Raw genomic sequence first — 21,646 nt, 5'->3', positions numbered from 1 at the left:
AGTAAAGATCCACAACATTTTCCCAAACGCTTTATCCAACTGTGATAAATGTCAATCCCCTAATGCAACACTTTTCCATGCTTTTCTTTCTTGCCCGAAGGTCACAAACTACTGGTCTGATGTATTTAATGTATTGTCAAGAATTTTTAAGACTACACTGTTACCTGAACCATTGTTGATCATTCTTGGCACATCAGAGTTATTTAGAAAATTTACTTCAGCCCAACAGCGGTTCATTTCCTACTCTCTTATTACTGCAAAAAAATTGCTTTTGATGTCATGGAAAGGACCAACGATACCTACTGACAAAATGTGGTTTCGAGATCTCTCCAATACCTTACATTTAGAAAGAATTAGATATCTATTGAAGGACAATCTCTCAGGTTTTTATAATACTTGGCAACCCTTCATAGACTTCTTACAATCAGTATCTGTATAAACACGTATTTTCTTCCATTTTTTACATATAAACTCTTATTGTACTTCTTGCTACAAAAAAATTAATTAATAAAAAAAAATAATATTAATAATGCGCATGAATTGAAATTGAGTTACACAACAAGTAAAGTTTATTTATAACTAATTCCGAGAGGATCACGTGCTTATGATTGATCACAGCTGGTCCCGCATCAACTCACGATTGATTAACCAATTAGATGATTCCTAATCACTATAAATAACCAGTTGTCTTATCACAGTTTCTTTGTCTTGAAGAATCCCCCCTACCCTTCCTCATTTCCAGATGGGTGACACGGCGGCCCAGCGAAGTCCCTAAACCAGTTGACATTTCTGTGCGGAGTTTGTTCGTTTTTCCTGTGCTCGCGTGGGTTTTCCCCGGGTTCTTCAGTTAACTCCCACAGTCCAAAAACACGCAACCTAAGTAAATTGAACATAAATTGATACCATGGCCAAGTTCTGAGCTAGTGTACATCTCTCCTCAGCCATCCTATATCCGTCATTATCCAGAAATAGGTCAGGGGAGTTCATCGAGACCTAGCTGAGCTCAAACTCCCCTCTCGCCATGCTAACAGGAGGAAGCCCTGGGCTCAAGGATCTCATAAGCTCAGGGCTCTCTCCCGGGACAACATGCCAAACAAGCTTTATTATCAATCATCAGCTACGTGTGAACTCTTGAAAACAGAGCGAACCAAAAATATACAAATACGGTCAACTCACATTCATTATGAATGAGAAAAGGTCAAGACTACATTACAATGACTACATTGCAGCTGCTGTTACAAGCTCCAGCTACCTTCAAAGCATTCAGGTTACAACCCAATTCATGTACTATCTTTCCTAAACTGTATTCAGAAATAGAATTAGAGTGTGTGTCAAAGTTGTAGTATGTTTCAATGAGTATAAAGTAGTTGTGTGACAAGACAAATATCCCACGAGACAAGACAAGACGAGACACAAAACTGGGTTCCCGAGACAATACGCGAAAACACATTTTCTCTTTTGTTCATGTGAAAAATTGCTTGTATCATAAAATAAAACGTAATAATTATATAAATACTGTTTTAATACATCTTATGCATGTAATAAACACTGTCAAATGTCCTCCTACAAACTCAACAGCTATCAGCTAACACAAATATGTGCCAGGTACCTTTGTAAGAATTTTGAACATGTTATAAATAGGAGGTTGGATAATGAAACTGAAACACTGTCCAATTTAGTGCTGGAGGTTTCATGGCTAAATTTGACCAGCTGTCAGTTAGTGACAGAGAGGTTTGATGAACATGAAAGTGAGGTTGAACATCTCCCATGGCCTGCACAATCACCAGATCTAAATATTACTGAGCCACTTTGTGTTTTGGAGGAGTGATTCAGCATGTTTTCTTCCACCAGCATCAAGTAGTGACCTGGCCACTGCAAGAGGAATGGCTCAAAATCCATCTGTCCACTGTGCAGGACTTGCGTCTGTCATTCACAAGACGAATTGATGCTGAATTGGCTGCAAAAGGTGACTCTGGGAGCACCTTTGTCATCCTTTGCCTTCTTTGGGAGAAGCCTGTGTCATTTCTGGACTAAAAAATACTTGCTGGTTGAATAAAAGTAACTTTAAGTCAGAATTTGCCAGGGGTATAAATAATTTAGGTCATGTATACTGTATATATACACACAATGGTGTGAAAGACTGTTTGCCAACTTAATGATTTCAAATTTTTAATGTTTGTTCCTTTTTAATGTTGCAGATCATCAACCAATTTAAATATTAGTCAAACATAGCACAAGTAAACACATGATGTAGTTTTGAAATGAAGGTGTGTGTGTGTGTGTGTGTGTGTGTGTGTATATATATATATATATCTTCACAAGATGCGTTGTTTCTAACAGGATGCGATGTGTGTTCTCTCTGTCTTCCAAGGCATTTTGGCAAGACTGCTCTCCACAAGTTCTCACCATTCTTGATATCGAGAAACAGCCACAGACTCACATTGCGGCAAAACATCTCTTATATGACAGTGTCACTCATATACAAGTCTTTCATGCACACAAATCAGGTGACTAGGTAAAGGCTGCTAATGCAGGTTCAACACTAAAGGGCCTACATATTGCCAATGAGCTTACACTCAAAGGCCCTGTAAATGCTTACAGCCTGTTTAGGGCCTGATTGGGGAAGCCCACACTAAGGGCGAATCGGGCTCAGGCACGATTCACTTGGCCGGCCCTGGCCCAGTTGGAAGAGGTGTGACAAAGCGCGGTTCACTTGGGGTTTGGCATGGTACGCTTATAGTGTGAGTGCAAAGTATGCCAGAACTCGAAACTGAAGACGAGACGTGACTTTTACGGGATTGTTTCATATGGATTTATTAATCATTCTTACTGTTCAATGAACGCAAACTGTCGTAGATTATTAAAGACGCAAACCCCTCACTGCACGACAGCTGCACCTTCAGCAAACCTCCTAACTCCTGCAGCACGAGGACTTTATGATTGTTTATGAGCGTTAAAAGTGGCTGATCTGTTCGGCGAAATACTTGACTGTGAAACTGCATCCCAAATGACTAAAACGATATAACTAAAGAAATCTCCACTGTGCCGACCGAGAGCGCTTACTGAACAGGGCATCATCGATGACGTAAGAGTGCCCAGGCCCGAATGTAATGTGAGTGCGGGCCGTTAGAGGAGACGGGAAGGAGGACAAGCGTGCTTTGGCCCAGTTCAAGGCAACTGTACGTAATGTGAGTACGCCCTAAGCCTTCATGGGATTAATGTGGGTTGTTTACTAGTGTAGGCTACACCCTGGTGAGCCCGCAGCTCTGGGCCATATCTGGGCTAGCCCACACTAGGCCTGTTTAGATTTGGTGTGGGCTGGCCATACCCCGCAATGCCCACAAAAAACCAATAAGGGGGGTGCACAAGCGTGTTTGCTGGGTATAAACATAGTATGTCGGCCAATTGTATGTTTTGAGTTCATGCATTTATTCATTCATTCATTTTCCTTTGGCTTAGTCACTAATAATAAACCACCAACTAATCCAGCATATGTTTTGCACAGCGGATGCCATACCAACCACAGCCAAGTACTGGGAAACACCTATACACACTCTCATTCACACACACACCAATTACAACTTATACCACATGTTTTTGGACAGTATGGGAAACCGGAACAACCAGGGAAAACATGCAAACTCCACACAGTTGGTCCAGCTCAGACTCGAACCAGCAACCTTCTTGGTGTGAGGTCACAGTGCTAGCCACTGTGATGGCACTCACTAAATAATTGGACGTTTCCCCATTTAAATATTGAGTTGTCTAAACAGAATTGTCAAAGAACATACTTTGAAAGGCTGTGTGTTCAATTGTATCCCAATGTAAGCATTGAACACTTTAGGGTTAGGGCACCAGAACACTGTAGTGTGGTGCATACATTACATGTGACAGAATTCACGAGTTGTTCTTGATGTTTTTCCCCTTTAAGAGTTTTGAGCTGAAAGTTATGGGTGGTTTTCCCCTTTAAGAGTGAGGACTCAGAGAAAGTAAATAAAGCAATCGGTTCACAAAGTTTTCATCCCACATTTGATGTCTCTTCTTTTTCTTTTCTCCGCGTAATCGGCCACAGTAGCTTAGTAATAAAACCAATAGAAAAAGTCACTATTCTGTGTGTGTGTGTGTGTGTGTGTGTGCGTGTGTGTGCGTGTGTGTGTGTGTGCGTGTGTGTGTATGCGTAGGCTACAGTTTATTATTTACTTTGTGTAACTTACTTCCTTTATTTTTTAACTTGCATTTTGAGGAGCAAATGTCCCCACAAGGTCATTATTAAATTTATTATCAAATTATTAAAAATATAAATGTATTTGTATCTGAAAGTGTTTTAAAAGCTTTCTATATGTTTAAAAAACTGGTTTTCTAAATGTGGTTTGATTTGAGGACTGAATCTTTAGTTTGGTCTGTATAAAAACTATTCAAGTGTATGGAAAGTCCCTACAATTCTCAGTAACGTAATTGTGTGTGTGAGTGAGTGAGTGTGTGTGTTGTTGGATATTTATAAACCTAACAACCTTCCATTGTGAAATGTTTTGGTAAAAAAGTTAATTTAAAAGAGACAATTGTTTTTATATATACATATATATATATATATATATATATATATATATATATATATATATATATATATATATATATATATATATATATATAGTTGAAGTCAGATTTATTAGCCCCCCTGAATTATTAGCCCCCGAGTTTATTTTTCACCAATTTCTGTTTAACAGAGAGATTTTTTTCAACACATTTATAAACATAACAGTTTTAATATCTGATTTATTTTATCTTTGCCATGATGAAAGTAAATAATGTTTTACTAGATATTTTTCAAGACACTTCTATACAGCTTAAAGTGACATTTAAAGGCTTAACTAGGTTAATTAGGTTAACTAGGCAGGTCAGGGTAATTAGGCAAGTAATTGTATAACCATGGTTGGTTCTGTAGATAACTGAAAAATATATATAGCTTAAAGGGGCTAATAATTTTGACCTTAAAATGTTTTTTTTTAAATAAAAATCTGCTTTTATTCTAGCTGAATTAAAACAAATAAGACTTTCTCCAGAAGAAAAAATATTATCAGACATACTGTGAAAATTTTCTTGCTCTGTCAAACATAATTTGGAAAATATTAGGGTAGCTAATAATTGTAACTTATATTTTGTGTGTGTGTGTATAAATATTTATATATTTATATACAATTTTTTTTCAAAATATTTTATGGGGCAACTGTATTGGAGTAACCCATAATAACTCTATAATCTACAAACTATATGATCATAACACTTAGAAATTTTTGACAATCTTCAATAAAACATATTACATTTGTAAAGATTAATAGCGCCACCTAGGGGATATAGCTATTAGTATATAACAGTTTCAATTTGGTGCATTTCTCACTACACTATTTACATTAGCACAACAGTTAAGGCATTTCTCAAAACAGTACAAACTGCAAAACCTAAAACGCGTGTCACTTGCTCAAAATGGAGAGCTCATTCCTCAAAAGCAAGTATTCATGTCAATGAAAGTGTCAGTGTCATCAAGATGAAAAGTCCTGACACCATTGCTTATGAACAAGACAGTCAAATAGCTTTGTCATGTTTTCATTATGTCAGTTTACTCTGTATATTTTCTCCAATGCAAAAAAAGTCTTGGTGACACTTCCTGAAAATGCTCAAGGCAGCACTATATACTATTTGCACAGCCATTTGAAAACTACAGTAAAGTTAGACATCAGATATCTGAGTACAAGACACTGAATATGTATGTTTCACATTTTACTGCAGATGCTCTTTGCAATTCTAATTTATTCACAGCATTGTGTAAAATAATAAATACACCCTTATTTACAACAAACATAAACTTCCTTTGGGTAGAGCTGTGCACAACTGTAAACAATACTGCAGTACTTATTGGAACTAATCATACAGCACATAGGTCTGTATAAATCATTCATGCACATCCAGATGTTTCTCTCTGTCTGGCCACATAGTTTCAGCGAATATCATCTCTTGCAATGCAGCAAGGATAGTATCTCCTCGAGTGGCGAATCCACCTTCTGCAGGACTGCTGTGATGTCATCACTGCATACATGGCCACTAGCAGGGCCATTTGAGTATGTGGATGCCGGTCATATACCTTCCACCTCCAGGAAGAGAAAATTCTTTTATTGGATTTATAAAGGGGGAGTAGGGAGGGAGATATTCTACCAGCATCCAATCATGTGTTGCAAACCACTGTCTGACGACATCTGAGTGAAAAAAAGATTGAAAGTTTTTTTTATCAAATTTGCTTGACAGATTTTGACAACTAGTTCAACATTTTAGTATGTAATGACTCAAGTAATGAAATGAGGACTATACGTTTTACATAGAATGACTAGTCAGCATTCACATGCTTATTTAATTGTTTATTTAATTTTGACCGGCATGACATAAGCAAATGATAATGTTATAAAACAGCAGAGAGTTGTATGAAAGCAATTAATGCATGTCCAAAAGCATTTGCAATTTGTTAGAAGGAATAAGAAACTGCTATGATGTGCACAAATGACTAATTGTTTTGAGAAAAGCATTAAAGTGCACCTATGGTAAAAAATCTACTTTTCAAGCTGTTTGGACAGACATATGTGCATGTATGGTGTATAGACTGTCATATTGGGGTGATATAAACACACCCAGTGCTTTTTTTTTCAATTTAACAACATAAAAAACGGTGGACTAATTGGAGCGGTTTTCAAACCGACCAGCTCTTTACATAGGAGAGCGGTCCCCCCGCCCACCAATATTGATTGACAGGCGCGTCATCATATCCTCAGTTTGTTGATTCACGTCCGCCATTTTCAGCGTGAGTGGAAGCGATATCACTAAAGGAACACCCTAGCTCTATTTTTAGATGCAAGGCTCATTGGGCTCAACACAAGATCAATATTCTCCACATTATCGCTCTAATCGGAATTATTGGTTGTATCTTTAGGTAGGTTTGCAAACATGTGTACTTCTCATTGAGTCTACCTTATACTTCAGCCGTTTGCTTTTCTCGCGATCCCAGAAGCTCCCTGTGATCTTAACTAGCATGCGTTTTAGAATTCTAAATATAGGTTTCTATCAGGGTACACTCAAGTCGATGGCTGGGCGCCGCGGACCGCTGCAGACTTGAAGCGCCGTTGTGTGTACCCTGATAGAAACCTATGTTTAGAATTCAAAAATGCGTGGCGCGACGATTCGGGACACTTCATGTTTCTGCCGCGCCACAGAGAGTGTCTGGTGTGCCGTGTCGCGGCTTCGAGCGGCGCATCCGGTGCCTCAGTCAAAGTTAATTCAGTGTGCGTGGTTATTAGTTTCTGTGTACAAGCTCGGCACTTGAAACTAGCACACAGTTGGCTGTAAAACTATACAGACACAAATGATTTTGTACTCTCTGCTTAGTATGTGTCCGAGTCGTACATGTACGACTGAATGCGGATCCTCTCAGTCCTGCTCCTCTCAGTCTGCCTCTGTTGCAAACACAGAGCGGGTGAGCTTATGGCCCCGCCCCCTTGTTATGTTGGGCGGGAAGCCGAAACTAATTTACATGTGAAGCAACACACCCCTAAATCAGCGAGCTGTGGACACGCCCCCAACATGACACTTTTTAACACATTATAATAAAAAAATCTGAATTGTGTTTTAAACTGAACCTAAACTGGCACACTCAGAATGACCATAATATTATTATTAAATCATAAAAAATAGGTAAACTATGTGCCCTTTAACTGTTGTGCAAATATGAATAGTGCTGTGAGAACTGCACCAAAGCAAAAACTGTAATATATTCACTGTAAGACTTCAGAAAGTGCAACTGAAAGATTAATTAAAAAGATTATTAAAAGTTATTAAAAGCTATTTTGGCGTTTTACTTAATTATTTGTAAAAATAAATTGTAGTGTAGGTCTATAATGTGTCTGTGAGTCACTTTGACTGAGCCACGTGGTCAATCCTCAAACAATACTTGCACAGTGAGATCACAGAGCTGTGAGGAAACCAAGGCCTACACCCAAACAAACAGTTCAACACTGCAAAACTCAAAGGCTCATCAATATTTCTGCGTGTTTATAGCATATGTGGAATAGCTGCTGACTACTGAACCCTGCAGGATTGTAGCATTAACACAGAATGACAGACTACATGAACTATTATTAACAAACATGCTGAGAAGAAGACAATAGAGACTGGCATAGAATTTGTAGTGGTTATGAATGGAAATTACACTGGTTTTAAGGGAAACTATAATGGTCCAGATATGGCTTCTGTTTGTGGGATGTTAAAACCAATGAATCACAATGTTTAAACAATTGAAATGTACTATTTAATTGTAAAAATATGATGATTTTTAATGACGTTTTATAGATAGATAGATAGATAGATAGATAGATAGATAGATAGACAGACAGACAGACAGACAGACAGACAGACAGACAGACAGACAGACAGACAGACAGACAGACAGACAGACAGATAGATAGATAGATAGATAGATAGATAGATAGATAGATAGATAGATAGATAGATAGATAGATAGATAGATAGATAGATAGATAGATAGATAGATAGATAGTCTTTAATTCTTAACATTATGGTTTGTAGCTTTTAATGGAGTTTGTAGGAACCTGTGATAGATAGATAGATAGATAGATAGATAGATAGATAGATAGATAGATAGATAGATAGATAGATAGATAGATAGATAGATAGATAGATAGATAGATAGATAGATAGATAGATAGATAGATAGATAGATAGATAGATGTAAAATATAGTTTTTAATTCTTAACATGATGGTTTGTAGCTTTTAATGGAGTTTGAAGGAACCTGTGATGATAGATAGATAGATAGATAGATAGATAGATAGATAGATAGATAGATAGATAGATAGATAGATAGATAGATAGATAGATAGATAGATAGATAGATAGATAGATAGATAGATAGATAGATAGATAGATAGATAGACAGTCTTTAATTCTTAACATTATGGTTTGTAGCTTTTAATGGAGTTTGTAGGAACCTGTGATAGATAGATAGATAGATAGATAGATAGATAGATAGATAGATAGATAGATGGATAGATGGATAGATGGATAGATGGATAGATAGATAGATAGATAGATAGATAGATAGATAGATAGATAGATAGATAGATAGATAGATAGATAGATAGAGTTTGTTTGACATTCAGGAGGTCTCTTTACTTGACTGTGTCTGGTTAAATATTATCATAACCCACCGCCTGTGGCAAAGCTCGTGTGGTGTGTTGGAGTGACGTGTACTTCCTTGAAGGGTGGCGCACAACTTTCAGGAAACAAGTGTGAAAGTAAATCCCCATATCAAGCTGGGCAATTTGCGGACTCCCTGACCGACACGGACCCTTGGGTGGCACAAACGCGGAGATGGAGTCGAGTGCTTACGGAGCATCGCTGGCTGGGGGAGCCTTTGACTTCTGGAGCTTTATAAAACAAACGCAAACTATCGTCCGGCTGTTCTGTTGGGTGAGACCAATGTGATCGTTAGCTAACCGAGCGCTAACTTAGTGCTCATACCAAAAGAAAGTTTGTGATAATTACTCTGACCTCAAACTATGCTAGTTAAACGTGTTTAGTAGCAAAACAAACCACTGCTGGCATAAATTGCCAAGCACAGACCATATGGCAGCGGCAGTTTGTTGATGTGGTCGATCTGTGCCTCATGTGACTTGTCAACACGGCAAACTCAAGATGTCAACATTAGCTCTGCCTGTTTTTTGTTTGTTGGGGGGTATTTTAATACAGCTAAAGTTACAAAACGTACATTCTGTAAAAATGTAAACTCCTTTTTATCATAACAACATGTAACTTTGAAGTTTAGCATAACTTTCTATTGCAATTACATGTTAGCAAAGCATTGCACCATAAGGTTTGTAGGCTTATGAAGGCGCCTAATAATTAAATATTAATAATAATAAATAAAAGCCATAGATTTAGATTCTAAATATTACCAACCTAATTTATGTCGTCTTTTGTGTTTTACTTGTCGTTTACTGTGTTTAACAGCCAAAGTAGGCCTAACAATTTTGTTATATTCGTGTATTCTATAAAAGTATAAGCTCTTTTTCATCATAACAACATCTAGCTCATTTTGCCATGAGTTTTATTGCATTTGAAGTTTAGCCTAACTTTACTGCAAAACATTTCACGAAAAAGAATGAAGGCCTATGACCGAGCTATTGATTAAATATTAATAGTAATAAGAAATGATAATATACCCTGCTGGAAAAAACAGCTTAGGCTGGTTGGCTGGTTTTAGCTGGTCGACCAGCCTGTTTTTAGAGCGGTTTTGGCCATTTCCAGCCTGGTCTTAGCTGGTCAGGCTGGAAAATGACCAGTTAAAACCAGCTTGACCAGCCTCAACCCGCTACTGGGAAACACCCATAAGCACTCTCACACATGCACTCATCCACTACAACCTATGTAATTTATTCAATTCACTTATAGCACATGTTTTTTGACTGTGGTAAAAACCGGAGCACCCAGAGAAAACCCACACTGACACGGGGAAAACATGCAAACTCCACACAGAAATGGCAACTGACCCAGCCTGGACTCAAACCAGTGACCTTCTTGCTGCGAGGTGACAGTGCTAGCCACTGTGCCGCCCCCCTTGTATTACTTACTTTGTGTTACTTAATTGCTTACTTTTTAAACTTGCCTATGGAGCAAATGTCCCTACATTTGTAGTAAGATTTAACCCAATTTTAACACTGGCCCCCCTAAGAGAAGAAAATGATTAAAAATACTAAATTAATTGTACCTGAAAGTGTTTACAAAGCAAACTGGTTTTCTGTAAGTGGTATGATTTGAGGACTGAAACTATAGTTTGGTTAGTATAACTTTACCGCAATTATGTTATTAGCAAAACCTTTCATGAAGAAGATTGTAGGCCTATGACAGCGCTATTGATTAAATATTAATAATAATATGAAATGATTAGAAACCCTGCTGGAAAAAAAAGCTTAAACCATCTTAGGCAGGTTGGCTGGTTTTAGCTGGTTGACCAGCCTGTTTTGGGTGGTGTTTTGGCCATTTCCAGGGTGGTTTCCAGCTGGCTGGAAAATGACCAGCTTGACAAGCCTGGTTTAAGCTGGACATAGCTGGTTTTGGCTGGGCTCCCAGCCTGGTTTGCTGGTCAAGCTGGTTTTAGTTTGTCATCTAACAGCCGGATCAGCTAAGACCAGCCTGGATATGGCCAAAACCCCTCTAAAAGCTAATCAGCTTAGGTTGGTTTAAGTTGTTTTTTCAGTAGGGAATAAATAAAAGCCATAGATTTAGATTTTAAAATGCTAGTATTTTTGACCTAATTCTTCTTTATCTAGTCTTTTATGTGTTTTACTCTTTGTTTGCTTACTGCATGTTATTAACAACCAAAGTAACCATTTTGAGATATCTGTAACAATACATTTTAAAGTGACCATAAGTACATTATTTTTACACAATAATCACTTATTTTGCCAGTGTGTAACAGCTTGTAATTTAATAAAACTTGTAAAAACGCCATTCAGTACTATTGAGGTGAAGTTGGTTTTATATTCGCATATTCATTCATTTTTGACAGTGACAACTTGTGACACGGTCACTATATTCTACTTTAAATATTCAGACTAAAATCTCAGGTAAGTGAAACAACATTAGCACTACTGTGAACAATGTTGTGCTTTGATAGTCATTGGCTGCTAATATGATTTCCCTACTTAGAATTTGCAAATAATACTTTTCTGAAATTAACGTTGTATTATTAAGGAGAAAGTCGGAACGTGCAAATATAAAACCAACTTTACCTCAATTTCTGTACTGTAATGCCAATGTGTTGTGAAGAGAAAAAGAGTTAATTAAAGTTATGGCCTCATATAGTCAGATGTTAGTCTTAAATAGACTTGACAAACAAACTATCATATGTGTGTTTTTAAAGAGCTCATCTTTCGACATGACACTGTGAATTGCAAAGCTTGTGCAAACATCCGTATCGCAATGACCGGATGCTTTCTGTACTGCAGTTTTCAATTTTGGTAATTTGTGTTTAATCTGTTACTCAGAGGAAAAAGCAGAACACATATCTACATAATCATCTAAACATGTGAACAGGTTGTCAGCAGGGTTGTATGATACTGGGAAAATCTGCGATATTGGTGTTGAGCATTGCGCTGACAATATATCTTGTGATATTATATGTTTTTTTATTTACTATTATTTTAAAAACTATTAATAATCCTGCTAAAATAAACAGGTAATGGATAATTTTTGGATCTAATTAAATATAATTCAGGATAAAGCGTGCAAAAGTGCAAACATTCAGACTTTAAAAGTCTGTCATTGTCCTCTTGTCTCAATTCTCGCCATTAGCATTTATTTTTCAAGTCTAGGTTCACCTTTGGGTCACTAGTGAACAGCAGAACAACACCTACTGAGGGACGGGTCAAAAGATAGTAAGGCCCTATCTGATTGGTCAAAATCTGCTTTTAGATTTTTTATATGCAGTGCTCCCGATAGTTGTGTCTTAAGTGTGTTTGATAATGTACTATCGAAGACATTCTCTAACTCCTACTTTGTTTCCTTCCATCCAGCTCTTCTCCATTGTGGTATTTGCTACCATCATCAATGAGGGCTACGCAAATCATCATGAAGGAGGTGACACTACATGCATGTTCAATGAGAACGACAGTGCTTGTAACTACGCAGTCGGTATTGGAATTTTAGCTTTCCTGGCCTGCGTTGCGTTTATTGTGCTGGATGCCTACTTCCCGCAGATCAGCAATGCCAAAGACAGAAAATACATCGTCTTGGGTGATCTTGTTTTCTCTGGTAAGAATTAGTACTGTTTTTTTCATGTCTTTTATTAGTCACTACCTATGTTTCCATTCAGAGATGTCAGATTCATGGGCTATACTGTAATATTGCATAAAAGATTTAAGAATAAAGCAGCATTTCCATCCAGTGACTGAAAGAGCACAAAATCGTCACTTCCTGATAAACTAGCGCCAAATTTTAAAACGGTTAGGAGAATCTGCGTAAGGCCATGTCCACTTTAATACATTTTTGTTTAAAAATGCATATTTTTCTCTCCGTTTTGGCTTTCCGTCCACACTGATATGGCATATTTCAAGCAACGTCAATGTATCTTTTTAAAAACGCTGTCCAACATGGCAAGGCTCTCGAGGGAATGTTGGGACGCTCATACTTTTTTATGCATATTTTCGAAATGTTTTTTTTTTTTTTTTTTTGCGATAATTCAAACTGTCTGGTGGCGCAGTAGGAAGTGCTGTCGCCTCACAACAAGAAAGTCACTGTTTCGAGCCTCAGCTGGGTCAGTTGGCGTTTCTGTGTGGAGTTTGCATGTTCTCCTTGCGTTTGCGTGGGTTTCCTCCGGGTGCTCCGGTTTCCCCCACAGTCCAAAGAAGGATGCGGGATAGGTGAATTGGGTAGGCTAAATTGTCCGTAGTGTATGTGTGTGAATGAGTGTGTGTGGATGTTTCCCAGAGTGGGTTGCTGCTGGAAGGGCGTCCGCTGCTTAAAAAACGTGCTGGATAAGTTGGCGGTTCATTCCGCTGTGGCGACCCCGTGTTAGTAAAGGGACTAAGCTGAAAAGAAAATGAATGAATGAATTCAAACTGTGCATAAAAACGGTGCAGGATGTAGTCGGGGTCTTAAAGTCTTAATGTTTTAAATTTCAAAAACTAAATTTAAGTCTGAAATTCACTGAAATTTTGTTTTGTAGGTCTTAAATAGTAAACAGGTCTTGATATTCTTATCTTCATGTAAAGCTATACTCTATACTCTTCCTATAAGCTATATTGTATCTCAATAGAACTCCTCTCTTGCTGGTGGAATGTGCAATCAATGAAGATTGGCCACCAGGCTGGTCAAATTAAGCCATGAAACATCTGGCACTAAATTGGCCAATAGAGATGCGCGGATCAGCTGAAATGTCACCCGATTCGACGGTTTCATACTTATCATCCACCCGCCATCCTCCCACACATACTCACACATGAACATTTACTTAAAGGTGAAGAACCACCAAAATGTCTATATTGCAACAGAAACCAAACCGTTAAACATATTCTTGTGGAGTGCCCCATTTTTAATGTTATCAGACAGCAATTTTTATCTGGAGAGACCTTAAATGAAATATTTTTAAATGTGAATCCGTCTAAAATTTAGCAATTTTTATCAAAAGGAAACCTTCAAAAACTGTTTTAGATTTTTATATTATATATTACCATTATTATTATTTATATATTTTACCTTGTATATTATTTTTTGCTGTTGATTACTTTTAACTGTTAGAATATTTTTATAATTATAGAAAATTGGTATTTATAAAACGTGGTAAACTTGATCTATTTTTTTTTTTTTTGCCATGACATAGAAGCTGAAATGGCAAAAAAAAAAGTTAAAACTCTCTCTCTCTCTCTCTTCCCGCACATATAGTTTTATCTGATGTATATATCCGCACCCGACCATCACCCAATCGTCACTTTAATAATTCTAATTCTTTGTTTTAAGCTTGATGATAGGTCAGCATGGATCATTCGTTATTATCAGCAGATTCAGTGAACTAATCTGCGCATCCCTTGCCAGAGACAACATGGAAGGGGCATGTATGAAGGCAGCACAGGTCCACGCATGCATCCATGAGACTAAACTTCCAGTGGTATTTTTTGCTGTCTTGATGAATGGAAGAACTTAAAGTGCTTGTCTGATTTCGACTTGACCGGCCTTTCGATTTAGCACACAAATGAGGTTTCATATTTGAGGTACCGGTCTTGTGGCTTTCATATACATAAATCGCTTCCCAGCCAGTGCATATTACACACCCAGCACTTGATTCATCCTCATTAACCACTTCACTAAAACGCTCCACACGGCACTTTTCTTTCTTTCTTTCCTTTCCTTCCCTTTGTTTTGTTTTGTTTTTAATTCTTTAGTTTTTCTTTCGCCTCCTTTTCTGCTTTAACAAATGGACCTCCACCATGCGCATTTCTTTTTTAATTAGCCTGCAAATTGGGGACTGATGAAAAATGTATTAAAAACACATTCGTATTTTACAGAATGTGTTTAAAAAATACAAAGCAAAAATCATTAATAATTAAACTCATCCACCCGCATTTAATCATAATGCATTTTTTATTAACCGACCCGCGGATTATCCGTAGTGCCTGCGGATATAACTGCCATCCATGCATCATTATTGGCCAGTGATTCAGTTTTATTGTACAACCCCTCTACTTTCCATATATATGGAAAGAACATCAGAAAATAATAATAAAAATAATATATAAGAATAATAATATATAAAAAAATAATAAATAAGCAAAAAATACACTTAAATGAAATTATTAAAATGTAAAATACATTAACAATGTAAAAACGAAAATGGTGATCTCATGCGTATGCATATTACATGTTCATATTTTATTGACAGCTTTGAGTGTATCATTATTTTCATAGAGTACATCAAAAACGGGGAACAGAATCTCGAGCTTGCAAACGGCCAGAACAAATCTCATTGGTTGATGCACATTTGATTTCCCGTGTTTACCAATACATGATGCAGCTTGGATGAATCAAAGTGCTTCATTCTTATGGATTATTTTACAGTATATGTTTTTGATTGGACAGAAATGTTTTTTTTAAAGCTGATGGACTAACAAATGAATCCTTTCCTCTTTTTCCTCATCAGGTGTGTGGACGTTTCTGTGGTTTGTGTGTTTCTGCGTCCTGGCCAATTTGTGGTCAAAAACGAATGCTGTAACATTGCAAGTCCCAGCCGATGCCGCTCGAGCAGTGGTGGCCTTCGCCTTCTTTTCCACGGCCACCTGGGTGAGCACATCTCACAATATTATAGGGCTGGGCGGTCAGGGTAAATAATCATGATCAAAATAATCCATGTATTGCTTTTGGCTGGGGTTTATACAGGGCAAGTCATCTAAAGATAAACTCAGTGAAAAGTTTAAGTAACTATTTTAAATTTCATAATTCTTTTACAGCATCGGTAATGTACTTTAACTAATATGAAATCAGACTCAGTGGTTAGCACTGTCACCTCACAGCAAGAAGGTTGCTGGTTCAATTTCCGACTGCACCAGGTGGCATTTCTGTGTAGAGTTTGCATGTTCTCCCCATGTTCCCGTGACTTTCCTCCAGGTGCTCCAGTTTCCCCTTACAGTCCAAAGACATGCGTTGTAAGTCAACTGGATGAACTAAATTGGTCGTAGTGTATCGTGTGTGAATGTGAAAGTGTACAAGTGTTTTCCAGTACTGGGTTGTGGCTGGAAGAGCATCTGCTGCATAAAACATATGCTGAATAAGTTGGCAGTTCATTCCACTGTGGCGACCCCTGACAAATCAGGGACTAAGCCTAATGAATGAATGAATAATCAGTTAAACAAACTTAAGCATTCATTTAGTGGTTCAGGAATAAAACAAGATGAACTGTTTATTAACAGGGATAAATACACAATGAAGTAGAAGTGGGTGTCAGTCATTTGCAGAGGCGGGTCTAGGGCTGCACAATATAACATTTCAGCATCGATATCGTAATGTGTGCATCTGCAGTTGTCATATTGCATGATATGCAATGCTGAGTTTGTATTACAGTTGAGCAGACACCACAGATTCAGGGCTCTATTTTAACAATCTAGGTGCAAAGTCTAAAGCATATTAAACTCGATTCCTGGAGGGCCACAGCTATGCACAGTTTTGCTTCAACCCTAATCAAACACAGCTGGTTAAGTTGTTCAGGACTACTATGGACTATTAAGCAGGTGTGAGTTGGAGGTGGTTAGAGCTAATCTATGCAGAGCTGCTGATCTCCAGGAATTGAGTTTGAGACGATTGGTCTAAAGCGTATGGTGCAAAAGCATTAAGGACGTGTCCGAATCCACGTTTGCTATTTTAAGGATGGAAAAATACAGTTTCACAAACCCTTTTCTTTAAATACAACTGCCAATGTAAACAATTACAATTGTGATTTTTATTATCAGCGAAAATGGGCACTTTAATTTTGACACCAACAGACCAAATCAGAGAAGACTGCATAGCTTTTGAAGACATGCATAGCTTTGTCAGAGAAGACATACATAGCTTTTGTAAGTTTTGTAAAACTTTATCGATTGAATCAATCTATTTAAATAAACGTTGGCTAGAATTATGCATTGTAGGCTTAAATTATAGAGAGAAATAACTGATGAAGCGAGACTGCAGTCAGATTATGAGGCAGATCAATGTTGATCTTTTGTTCGAGGTGTCAGTGCTGAAATTACAGAAACAAAAGGCCTAATTCAAACTATTATAAGATTAAAATATGGAGAAAGTATCAGATGGTAATTTTTGTCGATTTTCCTAACGGGTAAACAGCACTCGGTAATATTTCAGCATGCTTACTCTATCATGTTCGACATGAAACGCACATTTGCCGTTAGATATGACACCCCGCCCTACTCAATTCTCTCTTTATTTAACCGGATATGTGGTTATTACACAATCATAATACACTGTGATATAGCCGGGTTTGTTAGTTCGTTGGATTGTTTTGCCAGAGTTCATTTCAATCGATCTTGGACTGATTAATTCAGCACGGATCCGAACACGATTGTGGAATATATATGACAAATGAACTGCGCTAACTGGGCAAACCAGACTGGTTCCGAAACAAATGTCTTGGTGAGAAAGCACCCTACTTGCATGCAATTGACAAACAGTCACAGCCAAATTAAACTTTATTGACAAGGCAGCACTCACCCGATTGGGCCAATAGCGATCCTGTTTACTGTCCCGAGCGTCTCGCACACTGTCCCCATGCAATCGGGCAGTCCTTTTTGTCGAGCCTTTGCAGAAAAACTAAATATTGCCGTGTCCGATTTATCCAATATCGTGCAGCCCTGTTATCCACCCTGCTACATCATAAAGTAGAACATTCCAGAACGTCCTGGTTACGTACGTAACCCACGTTCCCCGAATAGGGAACAGACGTGTGTCTCCATTGCCACAGCACCTGAGTCTCCAGCTGGGAGCTGAGCGATTGGCTCTTCAGCAGGCAAATTCTGATGAGCTGGCTCCAGCAGCCGACTGATATAGCCCTAATTGGCTCATCAGTTTCAGCTGTGGAGCTAAGCTCCGCCAATTCAATTGGCATTTCATTGGCCCGTTTTCTTATCTTGAGACGTGATTGGTCGTCTAAAGCACTCCCAAAAGTCTGTTTATACAGACACGCGTAGAAGTTCCCTTATGAAGGGGAACTTGTGGTTTTGTCAAGCTGCCTTCAATAAGCTGTTTTATTTGTTAAGTTTTTGGTTCTGAAATTTACACAATGGTTTTGTAGTACTATTATCTCTTATATGTGAAAAGATCAAGGGAGTTTTGGTTTTTCAGTTCATGACCCTTTTAATATAAAGCATGACCAAATGGGATTATGCAGTTTAATTGTTTCCTTTACTATTTTTCAAATGTGCTTCTCGATGTTAATGGTATTATGTCGTATCAATATTATTTTCTTTTAAAATATACCAATATAGCCTACAAACGCAGTATACTGCCCAGCTCTGTTTTTTGGGTTAACTGCTTGCTGAACTCAATCTCATGCTTCTTCCTCAAGGCTCTGCTTACTGTGCTCGCATTTCGACGATACCGCCTGGGCATGGATGAAATTGGCATAGGATACAATGACCCGGCCACTGACCACACGTCTCCATACCCGTCTTCGTACCCAGGTGGTCCCGATGGTTACCAGCAGTCCCCCTTCACCCCAACTACAGTTGGAGAGGGAGCATATCAGCCTCCTGCTTACTGATTTCAACACTTCCATAGGCTCGCTTGTGTGGACCCATCCACACGCTCCGCTCGCCTTTTTCATTTTTCCATAAGAGTTTAAGTTGTGACCTGGGGTTGACACTTGGTGTGCTTTACTAGTTTGTATCTTTATGTTGGAGAAAGTTATTTATATTTTATTTCGCTTGAATGTAAACATACAGCCTGGGTGCAAAATGTTTCAATGCTTTGGCTACACTCTTAAAAAATTCTGGGTTGTGTCAACCCAATGTTTGGTCAAATATAGATTAATTTATGTTGAATTTAAATTTACCTGTTGGGTTTGTCCATATTTGGGCCAGCATTGGGTTAAAACTAAAAACTGTTGACTCAACTTAAAATGATAATTTAACTTGCTCAACTTAAATCGAGTCAAGTGCAGTACCTGGGTTAAAAGTTGAGTCAACTTCAAAATAGCTGCACAGCAAGTTGCCTTACAATTTTAAGTTGAGTCAACTTTTTATTTTACAGTGTACCCCACATTTCTTTGACTCAACTTAAAATTGCAAGTCAACTTGCTCAACTTAAATTGAGTCAAGTGCAGTACCTGGGTTAAAAGTTGAGTCAACTTACAAATAGCTGCGCAGCAAGTTGCCTTACAATTTTAAGTTGAGTCAACTTTTTATTTTACAGTATACTTCACTTTTTTGACTCAACTTAAAATTGTAAGGCAACTTGCTCAACTTAAATAGAGCCAATTGCAGTACTTGGGTTAATAGTTGAGTCAACTCAAAAAAATAGCTGCCCAACAAGTTGCCTTACAATTGTAAGTTGTCAATTTTTTTTATTTTACAGTGTACCCCACATTTTTTGACTCAACTTAAAATTGTAAGTCAACTTGCTCAACTTAAATTGAGTCAAGTGCAGTACTTGGGTTAAAAGTTAAGTCAACTTAAAAATAGCTGCACAGCAAGTTGCCTTACCATTTTAATTTGAGTCAACTGTTGTTTTACAATGTACCCCATATTTTTTTAGAGTGTAGGCTTTTTTCACTCTCACAAATTATTCTGACAGATATATTCAACACCAGCAGTCTTTTTCTTTACATTTGACATAGGTTGATCAATTCCATTGGTTTCCTTAAAGGTACACTGTAAAATGTACAGTATTACTGGCTATTTAGGTTGCCAGTACTACTGATAAATTTACACGTGCACTGTAAATGAACAATTACAATTGTGCTATTGTTTTACAGCATGATTATAATTGTTCATTTACAGTGTGCTTGTACGTTTTACAGTATTACTGGCAACCAATTTTTTTTAGTGTAGGTTTGTTTTTATACTAATATAGCCTTTAGGAAATAAATCAAAGCAATAGAAAGTGAACCGAATGCCATACCATAATGCAGTGATTCCTTAAAATCTCTGCACTGCCATATATCAAATTTGAATGTTTTCTGCACTAAATCCGCCAAATAACTTGATTAACGTAGTCTTACTCGGGCTGGAGTAGTTAACTGATGAACAGTTTGATGCTGTTAGGTGTGAAATGAACCGATTAACTACTGTAAACTTGTGCTTTTTTTATTATTTGTGACAGACGATAGGCTTTGCGTGGATAAGCCTAATTTTTGAAGTGTTAAACAATCATTTAATGCAATGTTGTTGACGACTTGTAGAAGTTTACTTTAAGTTTGTGTGTTCTTGATGCTCGGCCAAATTCACTGCAAGATTTCTACCTCTTGAAAATCGTGCCTTATTTTGAAATTAATAGTTAGGGGTTGAATTAATGACTTGTATTTGTATTAACGTATTTGTGCGTTGACAATTTTAGACCACCTTTTACTGATTTATTTCCTTTCAATTTAAAAAAGAAAGATTAGATTAATAGATAATCAATCTATATTGGCCACTCTTTTTTTCTTCTTTCCTGATGGTTGTTTTGTTTAAGGTAGAGAGAAATGTTCTCTATTCTCACAGCTCTGTTCTAGCACATAATTGCTGTCCTTCTGTTCATTTACTTTGTAACAACAGTTATTGCACCAATGTCTTTTTTTAAAAAGAAGTACTGAGCAATAAACACTTGATTCTTTCCATGTTAAGACTTTTTTTTTTCGGCCCTTCAATATGTGATCATTAAAGGGTCGTTCGTTGGAAACTAAACCAGATTTGAGATTTTTTTAAATATATATTTTATATCTAAAGAAAGACTAACATAAATAGTAAAGCCAATATAGCAAATGCTGTAAGTGTATGTTTGCTTAATGATCCACTGTTTTGAAGAGGAGATTCAAAATAATATGTTTTACAAGAGGGTAAAATAACTATAGAAATAGCAACATAATGGTGTTATTATTACAGAGAGACTGGAAGCTCTAGTAAGGCAAGGCAAGGCAAGGCAAGTTTATATATATATAGCACATTTCATACACAGTGGCAATTCAAAGTGCTTTACATAAACAGGAATAAAAGAAACAAGTATAAGAGAAATAAAAACAAATAATAGAAATGGTAAAAATAAAATAAAATCTGATAAAATGTGTTATAAAAGAATTAAAAAGAAGAGAAAAACATAGTAGTTCGATCTGTCGGACGTAGCACAGTGCTCATTCAGTAAAGGCACAGCTAAACAGATGTGTTTTCAGTCTTGATTTGAACGTGCCTAATGTTGGAGCACATCTGATCATTTCTGGAAGCTGATTCCAGCAGCGAGGGGCGTAGTAGCTGAAAGCCGATTCACCCTGCTTTGACTGAACTCTTGGAATTTCTAGTTTATTTGATCCTAAAGATCTGAGTGATCTGTTGGGTTTGTATTCAGTGAGCATATCTGTA

General features: G+C 37.4%; 1 protein-coding gene across 1 annotated transcript; it reads left to right on the top strand.

Annotated features, from left to right (window-relative positions):
• Positions 1-9,302: 9,302 nt before the first annotated feature.
• On the top strand, positions 9,303-20,910 carry syngr2a (synaptogyrin 2a). Its single transcript, XM_056454294.1, has 4 exons — positions 9,303-9,524; positions 12,629-12,866; positions 15,748-15,887; positions 18,661-20,910. Exons 1-4 carry the CDS (start codon positions 9,426-9,428, stop codon positions 18,853-18,855), a joined length of 672 nt encoding a protein of 223 aa, XP_056310269.1. The 5' UTR covers positions 9,303-9,425; the 3' UTR covers positions 18,856-20,910.
• The last annotated feature ends 736 nt before the right edge of the window (positions 20,911-21,646 follow it).

Source organism: Danio aesculapii, chromosome 3 (genome assembly GCF_903798145.1).
Source record: "Danio aesculapii chromosome 3, fDanAes4.1, whole genome shotgun sequence".
NCBI lineage: Eukaryota > Metazoa > Chordata > Actinopteri > Cypriniformes > Danionidae > Danio > Danio aesculapii.
This window is presented reverse-complemented; position numbering and strand designations above follow the sequence as displayed.

Coding starts and splice junctions, on each gene's coding strand:
- syngr2a (XM_056454294.1), top strand. CDS start 9,426: ATGGAGTCGAGTGCTTACGGAGCATCGCTGGCTGGGGGAGCCTTTGAC. Junction 12,867..15,747: donor GGGTGATCTTGTTTTCTCTG/GTAAGAATTAGT, acceptor TTTCCTCATCAG/GTGTGTGGACGTTTCTGTGG. Junction 15,888..18,660: donor TCTTTTCCACGGCCACCTGG/GTGAGCACATCT, acceptor TTCTTCCTCAAG/GCTCTGCTTACTGTGCTCGC.